The sequence below is a fragment of the Lontra canadensis genome, unplaced genomic scaffold (genome assembly GCF_010015895.1).
Source record: "Lontra canadensis isolate GAN:19392208 unplaced genomic scaffold, GSC_riverotter_1.0 scaffold94, whole genome shotgun sequence".
Taxonomy (NCBI): domain Eukaryota; kingdom Metazoa; phylum Chordata; class Mammalia; order Carnivora; family Mustelidae; genus Lontra; species Lontra canadensis.
In genome coordinates, this window is record NW_022631088.1 from 6,787,231 (window position 1) to 6,805,226 (window position 17,996).

The 17,996-nt window shown below is 57.1% G+C and overlaps 1 protein-coding gene across 1 annotated transcript; it reads left to right on the forward strand.

Annotated features, from left to right (window-relative positions):
- Positions 1-6,479: 6,479 nt before the first annotated feature.
- BCL2A1 (BCL2 related protein A1) lies at positions 6,480-14,632 on the forward strand. The gene is made up of 2 exons (XM_032836873.1): positions 6,480-7,143; positions 14,471-14,632. The coding sequence occupies exons 1-2, from the start codon at positions 6,727-6,729 to the stop codon at positions 14,576-14,578; spliced, it is 525 nt and encodes a 174-aa protein (XP_032692764.1). The 5' UTR covers positions 6,480-6,726; the 3' UTR covers positions 14,579-14,632.
- The last annotated feature ends 3,364 nt before the right edge of the window (positions 14,633-17,996 follow it).

A 17,996-nucleotide genomic window follows, 5' to 3' on the forward strand; every position in this document is an offset into this window, starting at 1 on the left:
CTCCGGACGGCACCATGCCGGGGAGGCTTGGAGCCCGTTAGGAGCAACAAGTTCTAACTTTGACGAAAAGGTGTATGGAAAAGCTTCCGGGACGTCTCAGGAGATCCGTGGCTGCCTGGGCCCAGGAGGGCGATGGGTCGGAGTGCAGAGGGGCACAGAGAGACGCTCTGGGGTGCTCAGAACAGTTCATACACTAATGGGGTGTTCAGACTCTTGCCCAAGTGTCCTGAAGTGGGCACATTATGTAGGTGGGTTTTTATATTTGGAAACTGCATCTCAATAACACTGATAAGTCTCTGCTGTCCCTGAGTCTCTGTTGTCCCTCTGTCCTCCATAGCCGGTCCTGTCCAGGAGGTCCTGTCCAGCTCACCTTCCCACAGTGTGGCTCTGACCACGTCCCTCTCCCATTTAAGCCCTCCCAGCCTTCCCCTTCCTTCTCAGCGCACTCGGAGCTCCCTGGCTGCGGTGACCCCAGGTCTGTGTCTTCTCTCCGCGTGACCAAGTCTGTGACTCAGCTGCGTCAGAAAGCATCTCCGTGCCGCCCCCGGGTGTGTTCACTGGTGGTGGGTGTGCTGGGCCGGCAGGAGCTGGTGTGAGTGTCTCGCAGCCCAGCCTCCCCTCTGAGTCCTGCTCCCCCCGCCCTGCCAGGCCGGAGGGCACGTCCTGTCGTGCGGTGGCTCTGAGCATCCAACAGCTGAAGCTCCTGGCGGTCTATGAGGGTCCGTGACACGGCGAGCTCCGTGCTCCTGACACGGGCCCCTGGACGCGGTGCGGTGCGGGGCCATGGCAGGTGCGTGGCCCGTGGCAGGTGCGCGGCCATGGCAGGTGCGTGGCCCGTGGCAGTGCGTGGCCCGTGGCAGGTGCGCGGCCATGGCAGGTGCACGGACCGTGACAGTGCGTGGCCCATGGCAGGTGCGCGGCCCGTGGCAGGTGCGTGGCCCGTGGCAGGTGTGCGGCCCGTGGCAGGTGCGTGGCCCGTGGCAGGTGTGCGGCCCGTGGCAGGTGCGCGGTGAGGTCCGCGGGGCGGCGGGCTGAGTGGCGGCAGCGGCCGGAGTGTGCACTTCGGGTGTTCCAAGTCGTCGCTCGCCACGAGGAGCCGCCCTACGGGGGAGGGGGCCCGGTTTGGCTCTCGATCCCCAAACACACCTGTGTTCCTTCACCGTATCGTGGACCCCGCCGTTCCGCGGAGGGCAGGCAAGTCCGAGCTCTTCCGTCACGATCACTCAAGTGGGCTTTTCTCCTGCTCCCCCCACAGGCCGACGCGGGACAGAGACGAGCCCTGTGCTTCCTCGTGTCGCTAGCAAAGCTCCACAGGAGAAGGGATGTGGTTCCAGCCGCGCTCAGACCCGCGGCCATTCAGGCCATTTGCAAACACTTGGCGGGTGCGAAGACAGAGGAGAACCCAGCACGTGCCGGGCACCGCGAGGGCCCCCTGGAAGGATCCCGGGTGAGCGGGACAACACTTCTCCCCGGGGAGCTGCCCGCCCGGCACCCAGTACAGGTGCGCACGGCCGGGAAGCCGGCGGGGCACAGACGCGGAGACTCGTCCTGGCTCGGGGATGGGGGGGACTTTGCTGGGGTGGGCCCTGTGGATGGGGACGCAGAGCCACAGGCATGGAGCCAGGACAGGGGCTGGAGTGTGGCAAAGTCAGTGGAGCCAGGAGGTCAAGCCAGAGCAGAAGTTCCTTCAAGGAGCTTGGGCCCCTCTTCTCAGGACATGGGAGGCCCTTGACGGGTCCTGAGTGGGTGAGTGGGATGGGCAGCGGGTATCAGGAGAGATTCAGAGAGGGTGAGGAGAGGCCGGTGGGAGCGTACCCCTGTACGCGCAGGCGTGAAGGACAGACTTGCATGGCATTCCAGGCTAGGCTTGGTATTCTGTCCTCCGTGGCACCATTCATCATTTTAACCCTCCCTGGCTTACCCCCTCTCTTTCCTCCTCCATCCCCCGCCCCATGGTCTCTGTGACCTTACTTAAAAATGCTACCCCACTAGCCGCATCCATCCACACCCCCTTCTCCTCCCCTCCCTGCCCCCCTCAGCTCTCTTGCTGCAGACCTACGGGTCCCCTCCTGCACCCACTAGGCCTTGCTCCCAAGTACATCAGGAGACTTGGGGGAAATCCCACTGGCTTATCTTGCTCCTAGGATTTCCTAGATATCAGTCTCCTCGGCTGGAAACCAAGCTTCCGCTGGGAGCCGTGTCACACTGGGCCACTGGCTTTTCCTGAGGGGAGCGGGCTTGCCTCCACCGTGTCCTGACTGCTGAGGCTTGGCCCCAGTGGACCACGGGAGGGACGGGGGCCGTGTAGGCGTCCTCTTGCGTACATCCCACTCCCCTCTGTGTCCCAGTGGTGTCCCCGTTGAAGACCACCGCCCTCTGTGGACAGTCTGCCCTGGGCATTGCCCTGGAAAGGGGAAGCAGCCAGAGCAAAAGAGCAAGCCGGGACTGGGGGTTGCCCGGAACCACCTCCTGTGAGGCAGCAAAAAGCCCAGCAGTTTCCCACTCAAGTTCCACCTTTTAGGAAAAGAGAAGTTGACCTCCGCAGCCTGTCCCTGAGGTCACACACCTGGGACCCGGGTCCTGGAGCTGGGATTCTCCCGGCCACTCAGCAGCCAGGGCAGCCTCCTGTTCCCCACTGAGCTCTGCTGGCTCAAGAGGGGACAAGGACAGACTGAGCTCCCCACTGTCGGGACGGAGGGAAGAGCAGAGGCTCGTCTCCAGAGGGCTCTGACCCAGGGCGCTCTCAGCGCACAGGTGGAGCACAGGTGGGCGGCGTGGCCCCAGCACCTGCCAGGTCCCTCCAGCATCAGAGCTGCCCGTCTGCGTCACCTGATGGTATGAGTGTGCGCGTAAGTGACCCGGCATGTGCGCGGCCCGCTGCGGCAGTCTGAAGGCCTTGCAGCAGCTTCTCTGACATGCTTCCTCCCAATAACAGTGTGTTTCCCTCCGTGGACAGCTGCGGGCTTGTGGCTTCGCCTGCTGGTACTGGAGGATAAAAATGGAGCCCTCTGAGCTCCCAGCTGGCTTAGGAAAGGCCATTGGTAGCCAGCATCTGTCGCTGGAACCCCTGCTCTTGGGACCTGGAACTGCCAGGTGGGATGTCTGGGCTGGGGACACCGTACAGACGAGCCCCAGCCTGCCACGGAGGCGTCGTGGAGCAGAGAGCTGTCCCCGTGCCCTGGCCCTGCCCACATTCCACAGCCAGGAGCCAGTATGTTGCTCCCGCCATCAAGATCTGGGGGCTGCTCTGGGGGAAGGCAGTAGAGAAGCGGAATGTCTGTGGACAGATGTGCAGACCACGTGAACGTGGCGAGTGGGTGTGGGTCGTCCCCGTGCAGGCCTGTGATCGTGCTGGTGATGACGCAGCTTGGTGCGTCACATGGACGGGAAAGGCAGTTGGTTATTGACAACGACTCACACGGTTCCCATCATTTTCCTCGAATGCTGATCCCTTCTTCAGCCCTGGCCAAGCCTCTTGCTTCTTCAGTAGAAGCTTCTAGACAAGAAGGGACAGTCAGGCCATGGGTGCTGGTGCGGTGAGGACACAGGAAGTTACCTGTCATCTGCCGCCACCCATCAGTCCCAGGCCCAGAGGAGAGGAGTGTGGTACAGGTGTACCTGCAGCCCCCCAGCAACGCGGTGGGCCCACAAACCCGGCCCATGGCCTCCAGAGGGGCTCCAGGAGGGGCCCCCGTATTGGAAGTTAAGCTCCAGAAGCCGCCTCTCATCATTCCGCCGCAGGTCTTTGCCTCTAAGAAGGCACGGTGTCTCCCAGACAGGAAGTTCTCCAGGGGCAGACATTTGTACCTCGAGCACCAGACAGGCCACGTACGGGTTCCAGACCCCACACGCTCGGGGCGACGCCCTCAGCCTGCATCGGCACGGAGCCCGCACTTCATCCAGAATTCCCCGTGTGCACAGAGCAGCTCAGGGGGATGGGGAAGCGTGCATAGGCCGGGCCCAGGTGAGTGCAGACCCAGGTGGTCGTGATGCTGAGAAAGGACACCTTCCTTTGTGTTCACGTGTGGGCTGTGGCTGGCCGCGTGCCCGCTCCCCCCCGCCCCGTGCACACACCCGGTCCATGGCCGGCCACGTGCCCCTGGCCCCCTAGCTCCCCCCACCACACACCCCTTAAGTCATTACACTTTCCATAAAAAGAAATCATTCTTTTTAGCAAAGACTTTGTCTTTCTCTCTGCCACCTGTCCAGAGACGTGACTAGAAACTCTGGGATAAAGTAAAGCGGGCTGCAGTGGGAGACGCACTCCACGCGTCCAACAGATTAAGGACAGGTGCGGGCTCGGGCACGGGCGAGAGAGAGAGACCGTGCACCCGACTGTGCAGGGCCTGACTTCAGCTTTGACGCCGCGGGCTCACACTGCTTCTCCACGGGGAGAGGAGTAAGCCTTGGCTGGCTCTTCGGGTGCCCAGCGGTTGTTTGGAGGAAGGAAGGTGCCTCCTGTGGGCAAACAGGCATTTCAGAGTGGGCTTGAGAGGACTCTCCCCGGGGACACAGAGGAGCAGAGGCCCAGCACATGAGGGCAGTGCACCCCTGTGTTCCGTGCGGGTCCCCTGCCCGTTCAGGACCCCAGCCTCAGGGGGTCAGGTGTCCCAGAGACTTGCCGGAAGCAGGGGGAGGCAGGAGTAGAGGCTGGGAGCACGGAGGCCACAGTGGGTGGTGGAGGGAGGGCTGGAGGAAGAGCCCAGTCTCAGCGCTGCTGGTGAGTCACGGAAACCAAGCTGCCCTCACTAGCGGGCTGGTCTCCGTGCAGCCCCTGCCTTGCTCAGTTGTTGACGGGCAGTGGCCTGTGGGACACTGCGGGGGTGGTGGCACTTGGGGCGCAGGCGTGGGGCCCTCCGCCATTGCATTCCTGAAGCTGGAGCCTTGGCAGGGCTGCCTCCACTGCCACCACAGCCCTAGGGCGCTCCCTTGCCCTCTAGGCCTTGTGTGTGTGTTCAGAAATGCACCTTGTACGTGAACTATGTTTCCTGTCTATAGTCCTTCCGGACACGGAGTCTCGAAGTCGCTCCAGACGTGGCTGGGAGCGTGGCTTCAGTCCTGCAGGGCTCCCAGCCCATCCCACCTGTGAACAGGGCTGGTGGCCCTGCGGCCATGGCAGTGGCCGTGCCCGGGATGTGGGCCTCCCCTCCCCGCCCCCAGCACTCTGCTGGGAGACCTGCCATCCTCCCTGGCTTCCTCTCACAGGCCCTTTGCAGAGCCCAGTCTACCCGTGCCCCGTGAACCAGACACTCGCCCTCACCTCACGCGCTCACCAGGGGACGTCCTGATGGCAGGCGGCGGCTCGGCGGCCGCCTGAGGGGAGGACGGTGAGGAGCCAGGGCTCTGGGCTCACCTGCCTCAGCCCGTGAGGCCATCCACATGGTCCCCTCACAGATGCCGGGCACATGGCAAGTGAGGGACAAGGGGGCTTGTGCGTGTGAGTCTGAGCCACTCGGGTGCCGGCGTTTCTATTTTCGACAAGACTCAAGAGCGAGAAGCAAGGGCTTGTTTTCTGTGGGTCAGAAGTTCCAAGGTCCACGAGAGGTAAAGGCCAGAGGAGGAGATGCACCCCCGCCCCCGTCCACCCCTCCCAGGCTCAAGGCCGCGGTGTCCAGGGTGGTGTCCCTGAGCCAGGCTCTGGGCTCCCCGGCTACTCCACTGTGGCTGATGAGACCTGTCCCCAACTATCACTAGCCTGGCTCAGCTGGTGACTGTCTTGACACTTTTCTTTCTTTCTTTCTTTTTGTTTTTTTTTTAAAGATTTTATTTATTTTATTTGACAGACAGAGATCACAAGTAGGCAGAGAGAGGGAAACAGGCTCCCTGCCGAGCAGAGAGTCCGATGCGGGGCTTGATCTCAGGACCCTGGGATCATGACCCGAGCCGAAGGCAGAGGCTTTAACCCACTGAGCCACCCAGGCGCCCCAAGTCTTGACACTTTTCTGCAGGTGACATTCGCAGAACGTAAAACCCCCATCTCAACATGAGCGATTTAGCGGAGTCTGGTGTAGGGACAGGGTGTGCGACATCACCTCTGGGCGTCTCCAACACGTTTTCATCCCCAGCGGATGCCGGTTCCCAGTGAGAATGAGCCCTACCCCAGCGGTCTGCGCCGTGTCCCCCTGCACGGGCTGGCCCAGGGCGACACGCACAGCTCCTACTGCGTGTCCCCAGCATGGGGGACCACCCCCCACTGGCTTCGGCAGCCCCCCTCCCCCTGCAGCGGCACCTCCCTCCAGTAACTGGCCCTGACTGGAGTCGCTGGGTCTCTGCTGACCAACCTTCGGGCCGCTCCTACCTTCTGATGACGGTGAATAACGCTGCCGTGACCGTTTGGGTGCGCGTGTGTGACACCTGCTTTCAGTTCTTAAAAGTGGCATTGCGGGGTGAGACGGCAGCTGGCGGGCAGGGGGTGGGGGGGTAGTTTTGGTTTCTCTACGTCCTGCCTTCAGCCCTTAAGTCGCCGAGTTAATCACTGACAGTTTGAGGAAGTGGCCTCTCATCGAACCATTTCCCTCTTCCACGGTTTCAACTTTCTCTTTCACACACAGCCCACGCCCGAGAGTGACGAGGAGGAAGGAGCCGTCCGGTGATGCACACAGAAATTCCACCGGCCTCCACGCGTCGCCGTGAGTCACATCCCCAGCCCGGCCGGAGCCCGCCTCATTTTGCCTTGGCCGCTCCCGGGAGAGCGCACGGCCGGCCGGCCTGCGGGGCGGGAGGAAGATGACAGACGGTGAGTTCGGGTACACACTGTCGCTGGCCCAGGACTACGTGAGGCACGTCCTGCAGATCCCGCAGCCCGGCCCGGCCGCCAGCAGAGTGTCCCAGGTCCTGAGGGACGTGGCCTCCTCTGTGCAGGGGGAGGTGGAAAAGAACTTGAAACCATGCTTGGACAGCTTTGACGTGGGGTCCATCGACACTGCCAGAACCATCTTCAATCAAGTCATGGAAAAGGAATTTGAAGACGGCATCATTAACTGGGGAAGGATTGTGACCGTATTTGCCTTTGAAGGCGTTCTCTCCAAGAAGCTCCTCAGGGAGCGAACTTCCCCGGACGTGGATGCTTCTAGGGTTTCTTACTTTGTGGCAGAGTTCATCACGACAAACATGAGGGAGTGGATAAGACAGAATGGAGGCTGGGTATGTACAGTGGGAACCTTGTTCACTGCTTTTACCCGTGACGGAGGGATGCACGGTTTCTTGCTAGATGTTAAAAATCCACTATTTTCTTTGGGTGACTTGTTTTTAAAGTTTCTCGTTTTTAAAACAAGAAGACATTTCTGGCTCCTTTCCAGATAGTCAGAGCTCTGTGGTTGGAAGATACGTGTGCTTGCCATGTTCCTTCCTAACAGCGTGAAGGGTTGCGGCTGAGTCAGGGAGCCACGCGGCATCTCCCCGGTCCGCGTCAGCAGCAGATCCCAGTCAGGGTGAGCCCGGCTCGCAGCTTTAGTCTGTAGGAGCTGCTGTTACATTTGGGTAGTTATTATGTTGCAAAACACAGGTACATCTTTGCAAATTCATTGTTTACAAATTGCTTTTCTTGGTCAGTTTTCTAATAGAACAAACTCTAGCTGTTAAAGCCTGTTGATAAAAAACTAATGTGCTGTGCCACCAGCTATAGAAGCTTTATTGGGGAATTTCCAAACTACAATTCACTTTATTATCAAAACCTCAAAAAGCCCAGAGTGGAGGTGGAGAGAGCTTTGTCAGAAATCACTGATTAACGGCTTTTCACAGCTGGATGCTCGTTGTTAGACCCGATGCACTTCAGCCTTTCCTGAAGCTCTCCTGTCTCCGAGGAGCCTCGCCTGCAACCCCCCGGGCTAGCCTTCTTCTCCGCCTAGTGACATGGGCCCGCTGTTATCTATCAATTACATTACAGGCAAATCTTGCCTAATGAATGTATCCACAGAAATTACAAAATATACACAGTGTTTTTTGGGGGAGGCTCAGGGCTCAGTCAGTTAAGTGTCTGACTCTTGATTTCAGCTGAGGTCATGATCTCAGGCTCGTGGGATCGAGCCCCACATTGGGCTCCGGGATGAGCATGGAGCCTGCTTAGGGTTCCCCCTCCTTTGGCCGCTTCCCCCACCTGTTTCTCTCTCTCTCTTAAAAAAAAAAAAAAAAAAAGGCTCTTTAAAAAAAAAGAAAAAGAAAAAGAAAATATAATATTGTCAAGAGTTCTACACATGCTGCTGCCCGTACACACCGTGGAGGGTCTGGCCAGGTCGGGCTGGAGGAGTTCTCTGTAATTTCCACTTTGCACCCCAAATAGTACGTTCCCGGGCACGTCCACTCATGCTCCCCCCCGGGGGTTTGGATGGCCACGTCCACTTCTCAACGCACCAGGTCCTTGCTGTCCAGAGAGGCTCAGCGACGTTGCCCCCCCCAGCTGACCGCTCCTAATCTCCCCTTTCCGTTGGGTTAGGAGACGCTCTCCAACTTCCCGTTTTAGTTCCTGCTTCCTCGGCTGCCCGCGAGGCCGCGCACTGTCCACACCCTTACTGACCTCTCACAGTTCTTAGGGAATATAGCCCATTTACGCTCTTCACCCATTTTCCTACGTTTTGTCTTTTTCTCATCAATTTGTAGCAGTTCTTTCTTGTATGTTTTTATTTTCAAATATTTTGATCTATGAAAGATGTATTTTATATACTATTTTATATGTAAAATATACTTTTATATATTATTCTTATATATGTGGTAGATATCTTCTGGTATGTTAACTGTCTTTTGAAAGTATAGCTGCTTTCCTTTATTATAAATGTTTTGTGAATTTTTTATTTATTTTTCAAAGATTTTACTTCTAAGTTAACTCCACACCCAACTTGGGCTCAAATTCACGACCCCGAGGTCTAGAGTTGCACGCTCCTCCGTCCAGGCCAGCCAGGCAACCCGTTGTTATAAATGTTCTAACCCTTGGTGGGGTCACATTGTATGTGATGTCCCCCACATCGTCCCTTCCTGTGTGGTGACGGGGTGTCTCTTGTCCCTGACTCTTATGGACTTGGAGCTGAATGGAGCCTGGGCGTGGAGGGTCCCGTTGCCCCCCAGTCAGCTGTGGGAAGCTCTGCTGGCCACAGACGTAGGTTTCCGTGAAGGCAACGCTTATCTAGCACGGGGGCCCGCGTGCGAGCGTCCCGTGGCTCACACCGGTACTCGTCACCCACACAGTGATGACTGTTCCTTAAAAATGCAGCTTCTCAACGACACACACTGTGAGCTCGTGGAACTCATCTTCAGTGGGGGCGGGGACGGTCTCTGAGAATTTCCAGAAATGGACTCGTCTTCCAGGGGTGGCCCAGGTGTGAGTGACGCACAGACTCACACTTGTGCCCGTGCGCACACTCAGCGTTCACGGGGCTCCTCGGTTTCAGAGGGCTTAGAGCCGCGAAGAGCTTAGGTCTTGGGCGTGGCACTTCCGTGGTCGCACGAAGGAGTGGCCGAGATACCTGAGTCAGCACTAGCTCGGCCACGTGAGACCTTCCTCCCCGAGACGCTGACACTGCGGTCCGAGCGAGTGAACTGAACACAGGAAGGGTTCATCTTGGGGCAGATGGCTCAGTCACACGCCCGCTCTGGTAGAGTCTGGATTTTCAGATGGGCGAGATCGCTCTGCAGAAGCCCAGGGTCCACCGTCCCGTCTGCTGTCACCCAGACTGCTAGAACGCATGTCAACAAGGCACGGTGAGAAGAGCCCTCAGCACGCGGCCACAGAACACGTGTAATTCCATGGCGCTCCAAGCCTGAGAACTCGTGGGGTGACACAGCACAGGTTCTCCGAGCACCTGGGCTGGAGGCCAGGTGCCAGCACCCAGCGCCCCCGGGACGCCAGCGAGTTAGCAAACCTTAGGGCCGCGTGTCCTCGTCTGCAATACGGGGGAACGGGGCCATCGATGCCCGGAACTGCTGTCTGGATGAAATCGGTCACTCGTATGCCCGGAGCTCCTAGGACAGCTTCCGCAGGTGTCTGGTCCCATCGGGATCGTGGTCGTCAGCAGAGCTTGGACTGCGACGTCCCTGCTCAGCCACACTGAGTTTTCCTAAGTTCCAGGCCCTGCAGTTAGACCGGAGTCCCCACGGGAACAGGGAAACGGGGACCCGTGTGTCAGTTGTGTGGTTGTGTGAGGGGTCAACTCACACGTTCTTTCTCATGCTCATCAGTGTGAGTGACTGCCCTCCCTCCTCCCTTCCTGCCTCCCTGCTTCTCTCCCTTTTCCCCTTCTTCTGTCCGGTGCTGCTCGCCTCTCTTTCTCTTCCCCTACCACGTGTGCGGTTCCCTCCTCTTACCCCCCTGCCAGTGCGGATGGCCGAGAGTGGAGGGGCTCCGGCCGGTCCGGTGGGAGAGCTGCTGCCATCTTTCGTGCATAAAGGCTGGGCCTTCACATCCATGAGGACCTGCAGAGAGGAAAGGCTGGGCGCACCCCTCCCCGCCCATCGAAACTGGGATCTGAATCCTGGCTTTGCTCCTGGTGTGACCCCGAGTGAGTGAGGCCCCCTGCAGAATGCGTATCACATGACAGAACAGAGATGCATCGTGTCCGCACTGTATGAGGGGAACAGTAACGGCTACCTGAGTAGGGGAGTTAGAAGACGGCGGACACTTCTGGAAGAGCGCCTTGTAAAATGCCAAATCCCATGCAACTCTGAAGTGTACATGGGCCATTTCGAGAGGATTGAACACACGACCCTGAGAAGCGGACGCACAGAAAGCCCCCTCCAAGGCCGGGACGCGCAGGCGCTGCTGGGACTTTCCAGAGTGGAGCGGAGACGCGCGGCCCCGGTGCGGCGGCCGCTGGTGTTCCTTGAGCCTCTTGCTGGGAAGAGCCGTCTGGACCAAAGGACGTGCAGAGACGTGCACGCGAGCGAGTCGGTGTCCCGTTGGCACGAGGAGCTCATGGTGAGGGGACGGATTCTCCAGGAACCCCTCAATCCGTGGATTCCCTCTGCGGGTCAGCTCGGTCCTCTGGGATTTTAGCTGGAGATTTAAGATCATTTCACGAAAGGGGACATGCGCCTCCCTGAGAGTCCTTCCGGAACACTCTCTGACCCTGGGCATCACCCTCCACCCCCAGACCCTACATCACGTTCATCAGGGAGTCCTGTTGGCAGGACCTGTTCTGTTTCCCACTCCCGTCCTCGCCCTGCCACGGCCTGCTTCCCACGTGGCAGCCAGACTGGGAACCATCCTGTGCTGGCCTGGTCTGAACCCTCCCCAGCACCCCAATCACCCGGGCAGCAAGCACCACATACCCAGTACTGACCGCTGCACTCAATCCCCGTCGGTGCTCGCATTCAAGGACCCCCTCCTGCGCACTCTCGGCTCCAGCCTCCCTGGATAACTAAGCACCTCCCCGCCCTCCCCCCCAGGGCCTTTGCACTGGCTCTGGCCACTGCCGGAACGACCGCCCCCCAGAGCTGTGCGCGGCCCGCGGCCCTCCTGGGGGCATCTCCCTCAGCCGCCCACATCTGACGGCACCCCCATCGCTCTGCCCCAGGCCCTGCTCCAGGATGCGGGTCCCCGTCCCAAGCCTAGTGAGCCCAGGACTCTGCGTGTTCATTCACCAGGCTGCTCCCAGCCCCTGAAACAGTGCCTGGCGTGTGGCTGAGGGTCAGCAAGTATCTGTCGAGAGAATAATGAAGAGTCACTAGAGAAGCGTGTGGACACCTCCTGGTACTTTGCTGGCTCTGAGCAATTCTGAGGGTCTGGTTTTCTTTGAATTATGGACGCAGGATATTATTTTACACTTGAGGCTTTCTTGAAGCCAAGGTAGCTGAATTTAATAGAAAGTATTCCCAGGAAGAACCAGATCTGGGCACTCCTTGCTTATTACTGCATTACTGACAGGATATTGAACCCCTAGTTCTGTATCTATCCTCATGTAATTTTTTTTTAAGAGGGAGACGGAGAGAACAGGACCAGGGTGGGGCAGGGCAGCGGAATCGCAGGAGAGAGAATCTTAAGCAGGCTCCAAGCTCAGCGTGGAAGCAGACGTGGGGCTCGATCCCAGGACCCTGCGATCATGACCTGAGCCAGAACCAAGAATTGGGCGCTCAACTGACCGAGCCACCCAGGCGCCCCACAGAATGGTTCTAAGGTACAAATCGCATCACTGAAAATATACGTGTGACGGAAGAAAGATCATTCCCACCACTGAACGTGTCCACACGTGTCCACCATCCGTCATCCCAACGAAGGTTCACGTGACAGTCTCGCACGTGACTTCCCGAGTACTTCCAGCCCTGCCTCCCCAGCGCCAGACTGACATCTCCAGCGTCTGCAGAATATCCCACCCACTTCACGCATCCTGATTCCTTAACCAGCTCCCAGCTGGTAGACCCTTGGGTCGCCTTCCTTCGTAGAAACACTTCCCGACTGGCCCCAGGACCCATCTCTGAAGACGGGCAGACCGAGACTGTGTGCGGACGGTCACACTGCCCACTCGGACGGAGGACATCACTGGCCTCGGCCTGCAGGCCTCTACGCCCGAACACACGCTCCCCATCCCTGCGCCCCAGATCACGGCAGCCACCGTCCTGCTTTGCCTTTGTGATTCTGACTGTTCCGAGCTCTTCGTGTACATGGGGTGTGCAGTATTTGTCTTCTCGTGATGGGCTCGGCTCACTGAGCATCACATGCTCGAGGCCTGTCCCCAGGGCGGCTGGGGTCAGAACGTCTCTCCTTCTTAAGGCTGACCAGCGTTCCACCCTGGGGATGTGCGCGTCTGGGTGATCCGCGCATCGGTCACGGACGGTTGCTTACAGGCTCAGCTACTGTGAATTCTCTCCTTTTAATTGTAGCTTTTCATAGCTTTTCTAATCTTCTTAGAGCCGAATTCGTCAGTTTCCCCGCGTTGGCTCTCTTTGGTGGAGAAGCGGAATGTTATGTGAGACGTTGACTGCCCCATCGTCACAGACAGTGATCCCGGTCGTGGTGGCAGCAGCCGTCTGGCGGTGCCCCGTTCCCGTGGGCTTCATGAATCCTGGGAAGGGAAGCAGTGAGGGGCGCACATACCTCCAATGAGAAGCGTGTGCGTGTGTGAGTCTGGAGAGAGGGAGCAGCCTGTCCCCCTGGTTAGGCCGGATGTCGTGTCTCAGAGCAGGACCACACCTGACACACGCATGAGCAGAAGCTGCCTTTCTTGGGCGACACTTTGCCTGGGAAGTGCTCCCAACAGTGTTAGTCTGTGCTCTGGCCACGCTCAGGCAGACGGTGGCAGGCATGGACCAGCGGGCCTCTTCCAGTTGCCCGAGATACGCTGCGTGTCCTTTCCCATGTGGTCACCTACGCCAGCAGTGGCGTGAAGGCCCCTCACCCCAGAATCCGGACCTTGCTGGAGGCTGACCAGCACACCGGGGGAACACTTAAAAAATGATTCCAACAGTTTTCTGATTCTTTGGGTGGTTGTTTGGAAGCTCATGGAATGAAAAGAATGGGGTTTGCCTTCCCTTCCAGGTCCAGGAGCTAAGGTCGGTGACCTCAGGCCACTCACGTTCTCTGCGGCCTCGGTTTCCTCGTTTGTCAAAATAAGAGCAGGTGTTAGGCTGGGTGATCTCAGAAGTTCTGTGCAGTCAGGACGCTCTACAATCACAGTCCAGAATTACAGTGCGCAGTTCACACTGTTGTTTTAAAACTGTGATCGGAGATGGAATGAATCAGGATAGAGACAACCAGCTCTTCTCGGGCTCAGAGGCCCTGTTGCACCCGGCTTTATCGCTAGCCCCTGTCCTGTTTACAAACATCAGTGCACAGTTCTACGTCAGACAACCGAAAAAGAGGAGTGAGACTTCCTGTCCTCCAGAGCTGTGCTGTCCAGCATGCGGCCGATGGACACTTGAGATGTGGCTGGGCTGATTTCAGATGGGCTCTAAGTGCAAAACACACAGCGTATTGCAAAGCATTTGGGCAAAGAATGTAAAACAGCTCAATAATTTTTGTATTGATTACATATTGATATCATAATATTTTATTTATTTATTTATTTGAAATCATAATATTTTAGATAAATATATTCTTTAAATTAACTTTACGTGTTTCCTCTTACTTTAGAAATGTGGCTGCTACAAACTTGAACTTCCCTCTGTAGCTCGCGCTGTGTTTCCATTGGAGGTCACTGCTCCCAGCGATGGTGCGGATGGATGGGGGGAGACCCGTGCGGGTGCCGATGAGACTACTGTCTGCTTTAGTGAAGTGGCAGTTTCTTTGCTTTTCATCCCTCTAATCTGTCTCATGATTTTTTTTCTTTTTTTAAAAGATTTTACCTATTCACTTGACAGAGATCACAAATAGGCAGAGAGAGAGAGAGAGGAGGAAGCAAGCTCCCTGCTGAGCAGAGAGCCCGACGCTGGGCTCGATCCCAGGACACCAGGATCATTGCCCGAGTCGAAAGCAGAGGCTTTAACCCACTGAGCCACCCAGGTGCCCCTGTCTCGTGATTTTTAAACTGTGAAATTTATTCCCCAACAGGAGGACGGCTTTGTAAAGAAGTTCGAGCCCAAGTCCGGCTGGCTGACCTTTCTGGAAGTTACAGGAAAGATCTGTGAAATGTTCTCTCTCCTGAAGCAATACTACTGACCGGCCCACAGGGACACTCCCGGTTGTGAAACCCGCCTTGTTCCCTTGACTTCTACAAAAACGTTGCCAACACTTACTTCTATTTCTAAATAAACAAATTTGGTTATGTAACTTGACGTTTCCATGTGATGGAAATTTTGTTCTCGTTTTAGTGAATAAATTGTGTATTTGCTTCAGTGCGTCATCTGTGTCCGGCCTGTGTCCTAGTGGAAGGGTGAAGCTCAAGACAGGGGCAGGTACTGAATCGAGAGGACGAGGGCAGGAAGGGGACGCCTTTCCTGCCCCGTGGCTGACTTTCTGGAGGCTGCGCCCGTTACCCAGAAGTCATTTTCTGTGTCACTCGTGGAGACCACGTGGGGGCGAGTCTGCGTCCTGCTCCCCTGTGGCCCTCGTGACCCTGGGTGCAGAGGGGTTTCCTCTGCTGCCCGCCCCCACCGACCCTGCTCCGTGGCCCACCGTTCAGAGAGGACAGATAGACGGCAGTGACAGATGCAGGACACTTGGTAGTCAGAACAGACACTTTGGTCAATGACTCATTTTTGAACCATTATTCAACTTTCCCCTTAAAAAAGTTCACAAATTAGGGGGTACCTGGATGGCCCAGTTGGTGACTCCTGGTTTCAGCTCAGGTCATGATCCTGGGGTCGTGAGCTCAAGCCCCATATTGGGCTCTGCCTTCGGTGGGGAGGCTGAGGATTCTCCCTCCCTCCCCCTGGGCACCGCCCCCGCACACCAAATAAAGACATTTTTTTAAAAGTTCATAAATGAGAAAATTATGTCTTTTGTTACATCCAGAGTTCCAATGGCAGGTCAGCAACTTTGACGGCAGGACGGGAGCACCACACTTTGTTCCAGACCTCCCCATGCTTCCTTGTCATCCCCTGACGGTCTCTGTCCCAACCCCTGCCCCTCCCCAGGGCTTCCATCACCTCACTTAGGGAGTAGCCGATCTAATACAGAATCGAGACTTGCTCTCAGGCTCTGGGCCTTCTCCCAGGGGATGTCAGCTGATTCAGGCTTCACTTCCCCTGTGATTCTTTTTTTAAAGCTGATTTGAAGAGAGCCCTTCAGAAACCACTCGTCCTGCAGTGGAGGTCTACTGCACAAGCCCGCACGGAGATTTCACACGCAGGCTCTCAGCCCTAGTCTCGTGCTCCCCACGGCCGCTGCGGAGTAGAGACCCGGAGAACCAGAGAGTTTCTTATTTTATTGTACTTTATTTCATCATGACAAGTGCACTCCCTCATCCCCATCCCGTTACCCCCAGCATGCCCCCACCTCTCCTGTGGTGGCCATCAGTGTGTTCTCTGTAGTTACTAGTCCCCCCGGGATCCTGAACAATGTGGGTTAGGACACCGGGGCAAGTCAGGAGGACAACATTTTTGGCAGAAGTCACTCTAGCTGATTTATCAAATCGCACCGGAGAGCCAAGCACCTGGGCCCTGGGGCGTGCGTCTGTCTGGAACAGGGAGCATCTCTACCTGTTGTTTCCCTCGGTGCTCCCGGCCCCTGCTCAGTGGGGGGAGTTACCGTCCTGTTCCTGTGAATCAGAACTAAGTGCCAAGTCATGAATGGACAGAAAGGGAAGTGTGTGTGTGGGTATGGCTACCTGAAATACATTTGCACAAGAAACCGCAAAGCCTGTTTTTGTTTGTTTGTTTTTAAGAGCTTGAGAGCATGAGTGGGGGGTAGGGGCAAGGAGGAGGGAGAGAGAGACTCCCCAACACGGGGCTCGATCCCAGGACCCGAGTGGAAATCAAGAGCTGGACGTTTCACCAACTGAGCCCCCCACGTCCCCCTAAACCCAGGCTTTTATGCCACAACGATCTCATTAACGGAGTAAAAACTGCTGGGAAGGGAGGAAACTTCTGGTTGGTTGTGACCTGGCCTTTCAAACTACAGCTCCGTGTGTGTGTGTGTGTGTGTGTGTGTGTGTGTGTGTGTTTAAGATGTTATTTATTTATTTGACAGAGATCACAAGTAGGCAGAGAGGCAGGCAGAGAGAGAGGAGGAAGCAGGCTCCCCGCTGAGCAGAGAGCCCGATGCGGGGCTCGATCCCAGGACCCTGAGATCATGACCGGAGCTGAGGCAGAGGCGTTAACCCACTGAGCCACTCAGGCGCCCCTCCCTGTGTGTTTTATTACTGAAAAAATACGGGGGGTGGGGGGCGGGGGCGGGGCAGGTGCTTTGATCCTCATCTCTTCCCCAATGCCACACAGAAAGATGAAAGTGAAACAAATACAGACCTAAATATAAGGGAAAACTATAAAAACCCCAGAGGAAACACAGAGAAAATCTTCACAACCTTGGAGCAGGTAAAGCTTTTTAGGCACAACACAAAAACATGCACCAGAAAAGGAAAAAAACCCAAAAACCTAAAAACTTTCTCTTATAAAGACAATTTAGAACTATATCCCAATAAAGGTGTTCAACTCAAAATCGCAAGGCACAGATGGGGAGGCAGCACGTCACAGCCGCACCTGGCGGAGGCCCTGCAGGGAGCGTACGTAACACGTACAGTTCAGTGACCACACAACCGCCAACCCAGTTTAGAAATGGACGCCAGCCCGGAGCACACAGCTCGGGAGAGCAGGAGGCCGGGTGCGCCCAGGAAAGACGCCAGACGCCACTGGTCGCGGCGGAACTCGCGCTGGACACACCATGAGACACGCACGGTCCCAAACAGCTCCCTCGGGAAGGACCGACAGCACCAGGCTCCGAGGAGACACGGAGCCGAGGGTCTCTCGTGCGCGACGGGCACAGGGAAAACTGTATGTCTTTGGAAAGCAGCACTAGAGACTCTTCTCACCGGAAACACACAGTGACCCCAGGGCCACTCGACAGAAGTAAAACACGTCCACCGTATCCCCTGCCGTGTCACTCACACCGGCCCAAAGACCGGAGACAACCCAAGCACTTCACACACTGCACATGTGTGCGTGTCTACGTTAGGGGCTGTGACTCGGCAAGCACCGGGCGCGGGGGACCGGCTTGTGCGAGGGGTGGAGAAAGTCAACCGCGTGTGAGTGAAAGCCGCTGGTCACGGAGGAGCACCCCGTGGCTGCGTCGTCCGCAGGAAACCAGAGCAGGTCGGACGGGCGGTGGCGGAGAGTGGATGAGGGGCTGCCCCGGGCTGGAGCTGGGGCCTGGCGGGAAAGGTCTTCCTGGGCTGGTGAGACTGTCCTACACCTTCAGGGAGGTGTGTGCCCTTGTCAGAACTCACAGAGTGGGGGCACCTGGGTGGCTCAGTGGGTTAAGCCTCTGCCTTAAGCTTAGGTCACAATCCTAGAGTCCTGGGATCGAGCCCCGCATCGGGCTCTCTGCTCAGCAGGGAGCCTGCTTCCTCCTCTCTCTCTGCCTCTCTGCCTACTTGTGACCTCTTTCAAATAAATAAATAAAATCTTTAAAAAGAAAAAAC

What these genes read in the sequence shown, in the direction of transcription:
- BCL2A1 (XM_032836873.1), top strand. Translation starts at nt 6,727, where the DNA reads ATGACAGACGGTGAGTTCGGGTACACACTGTCGCTGGCCCAGGACTAC. An exon ending in TAAGACAGAATGGAGGCTGG is followed by an intron (nt 7,144 to 14,470) that starts GTATGTACAGTG and finishes ATTCCCCAACAG; the next exon opens with GAGGACGGCTTTGTAAAGAA.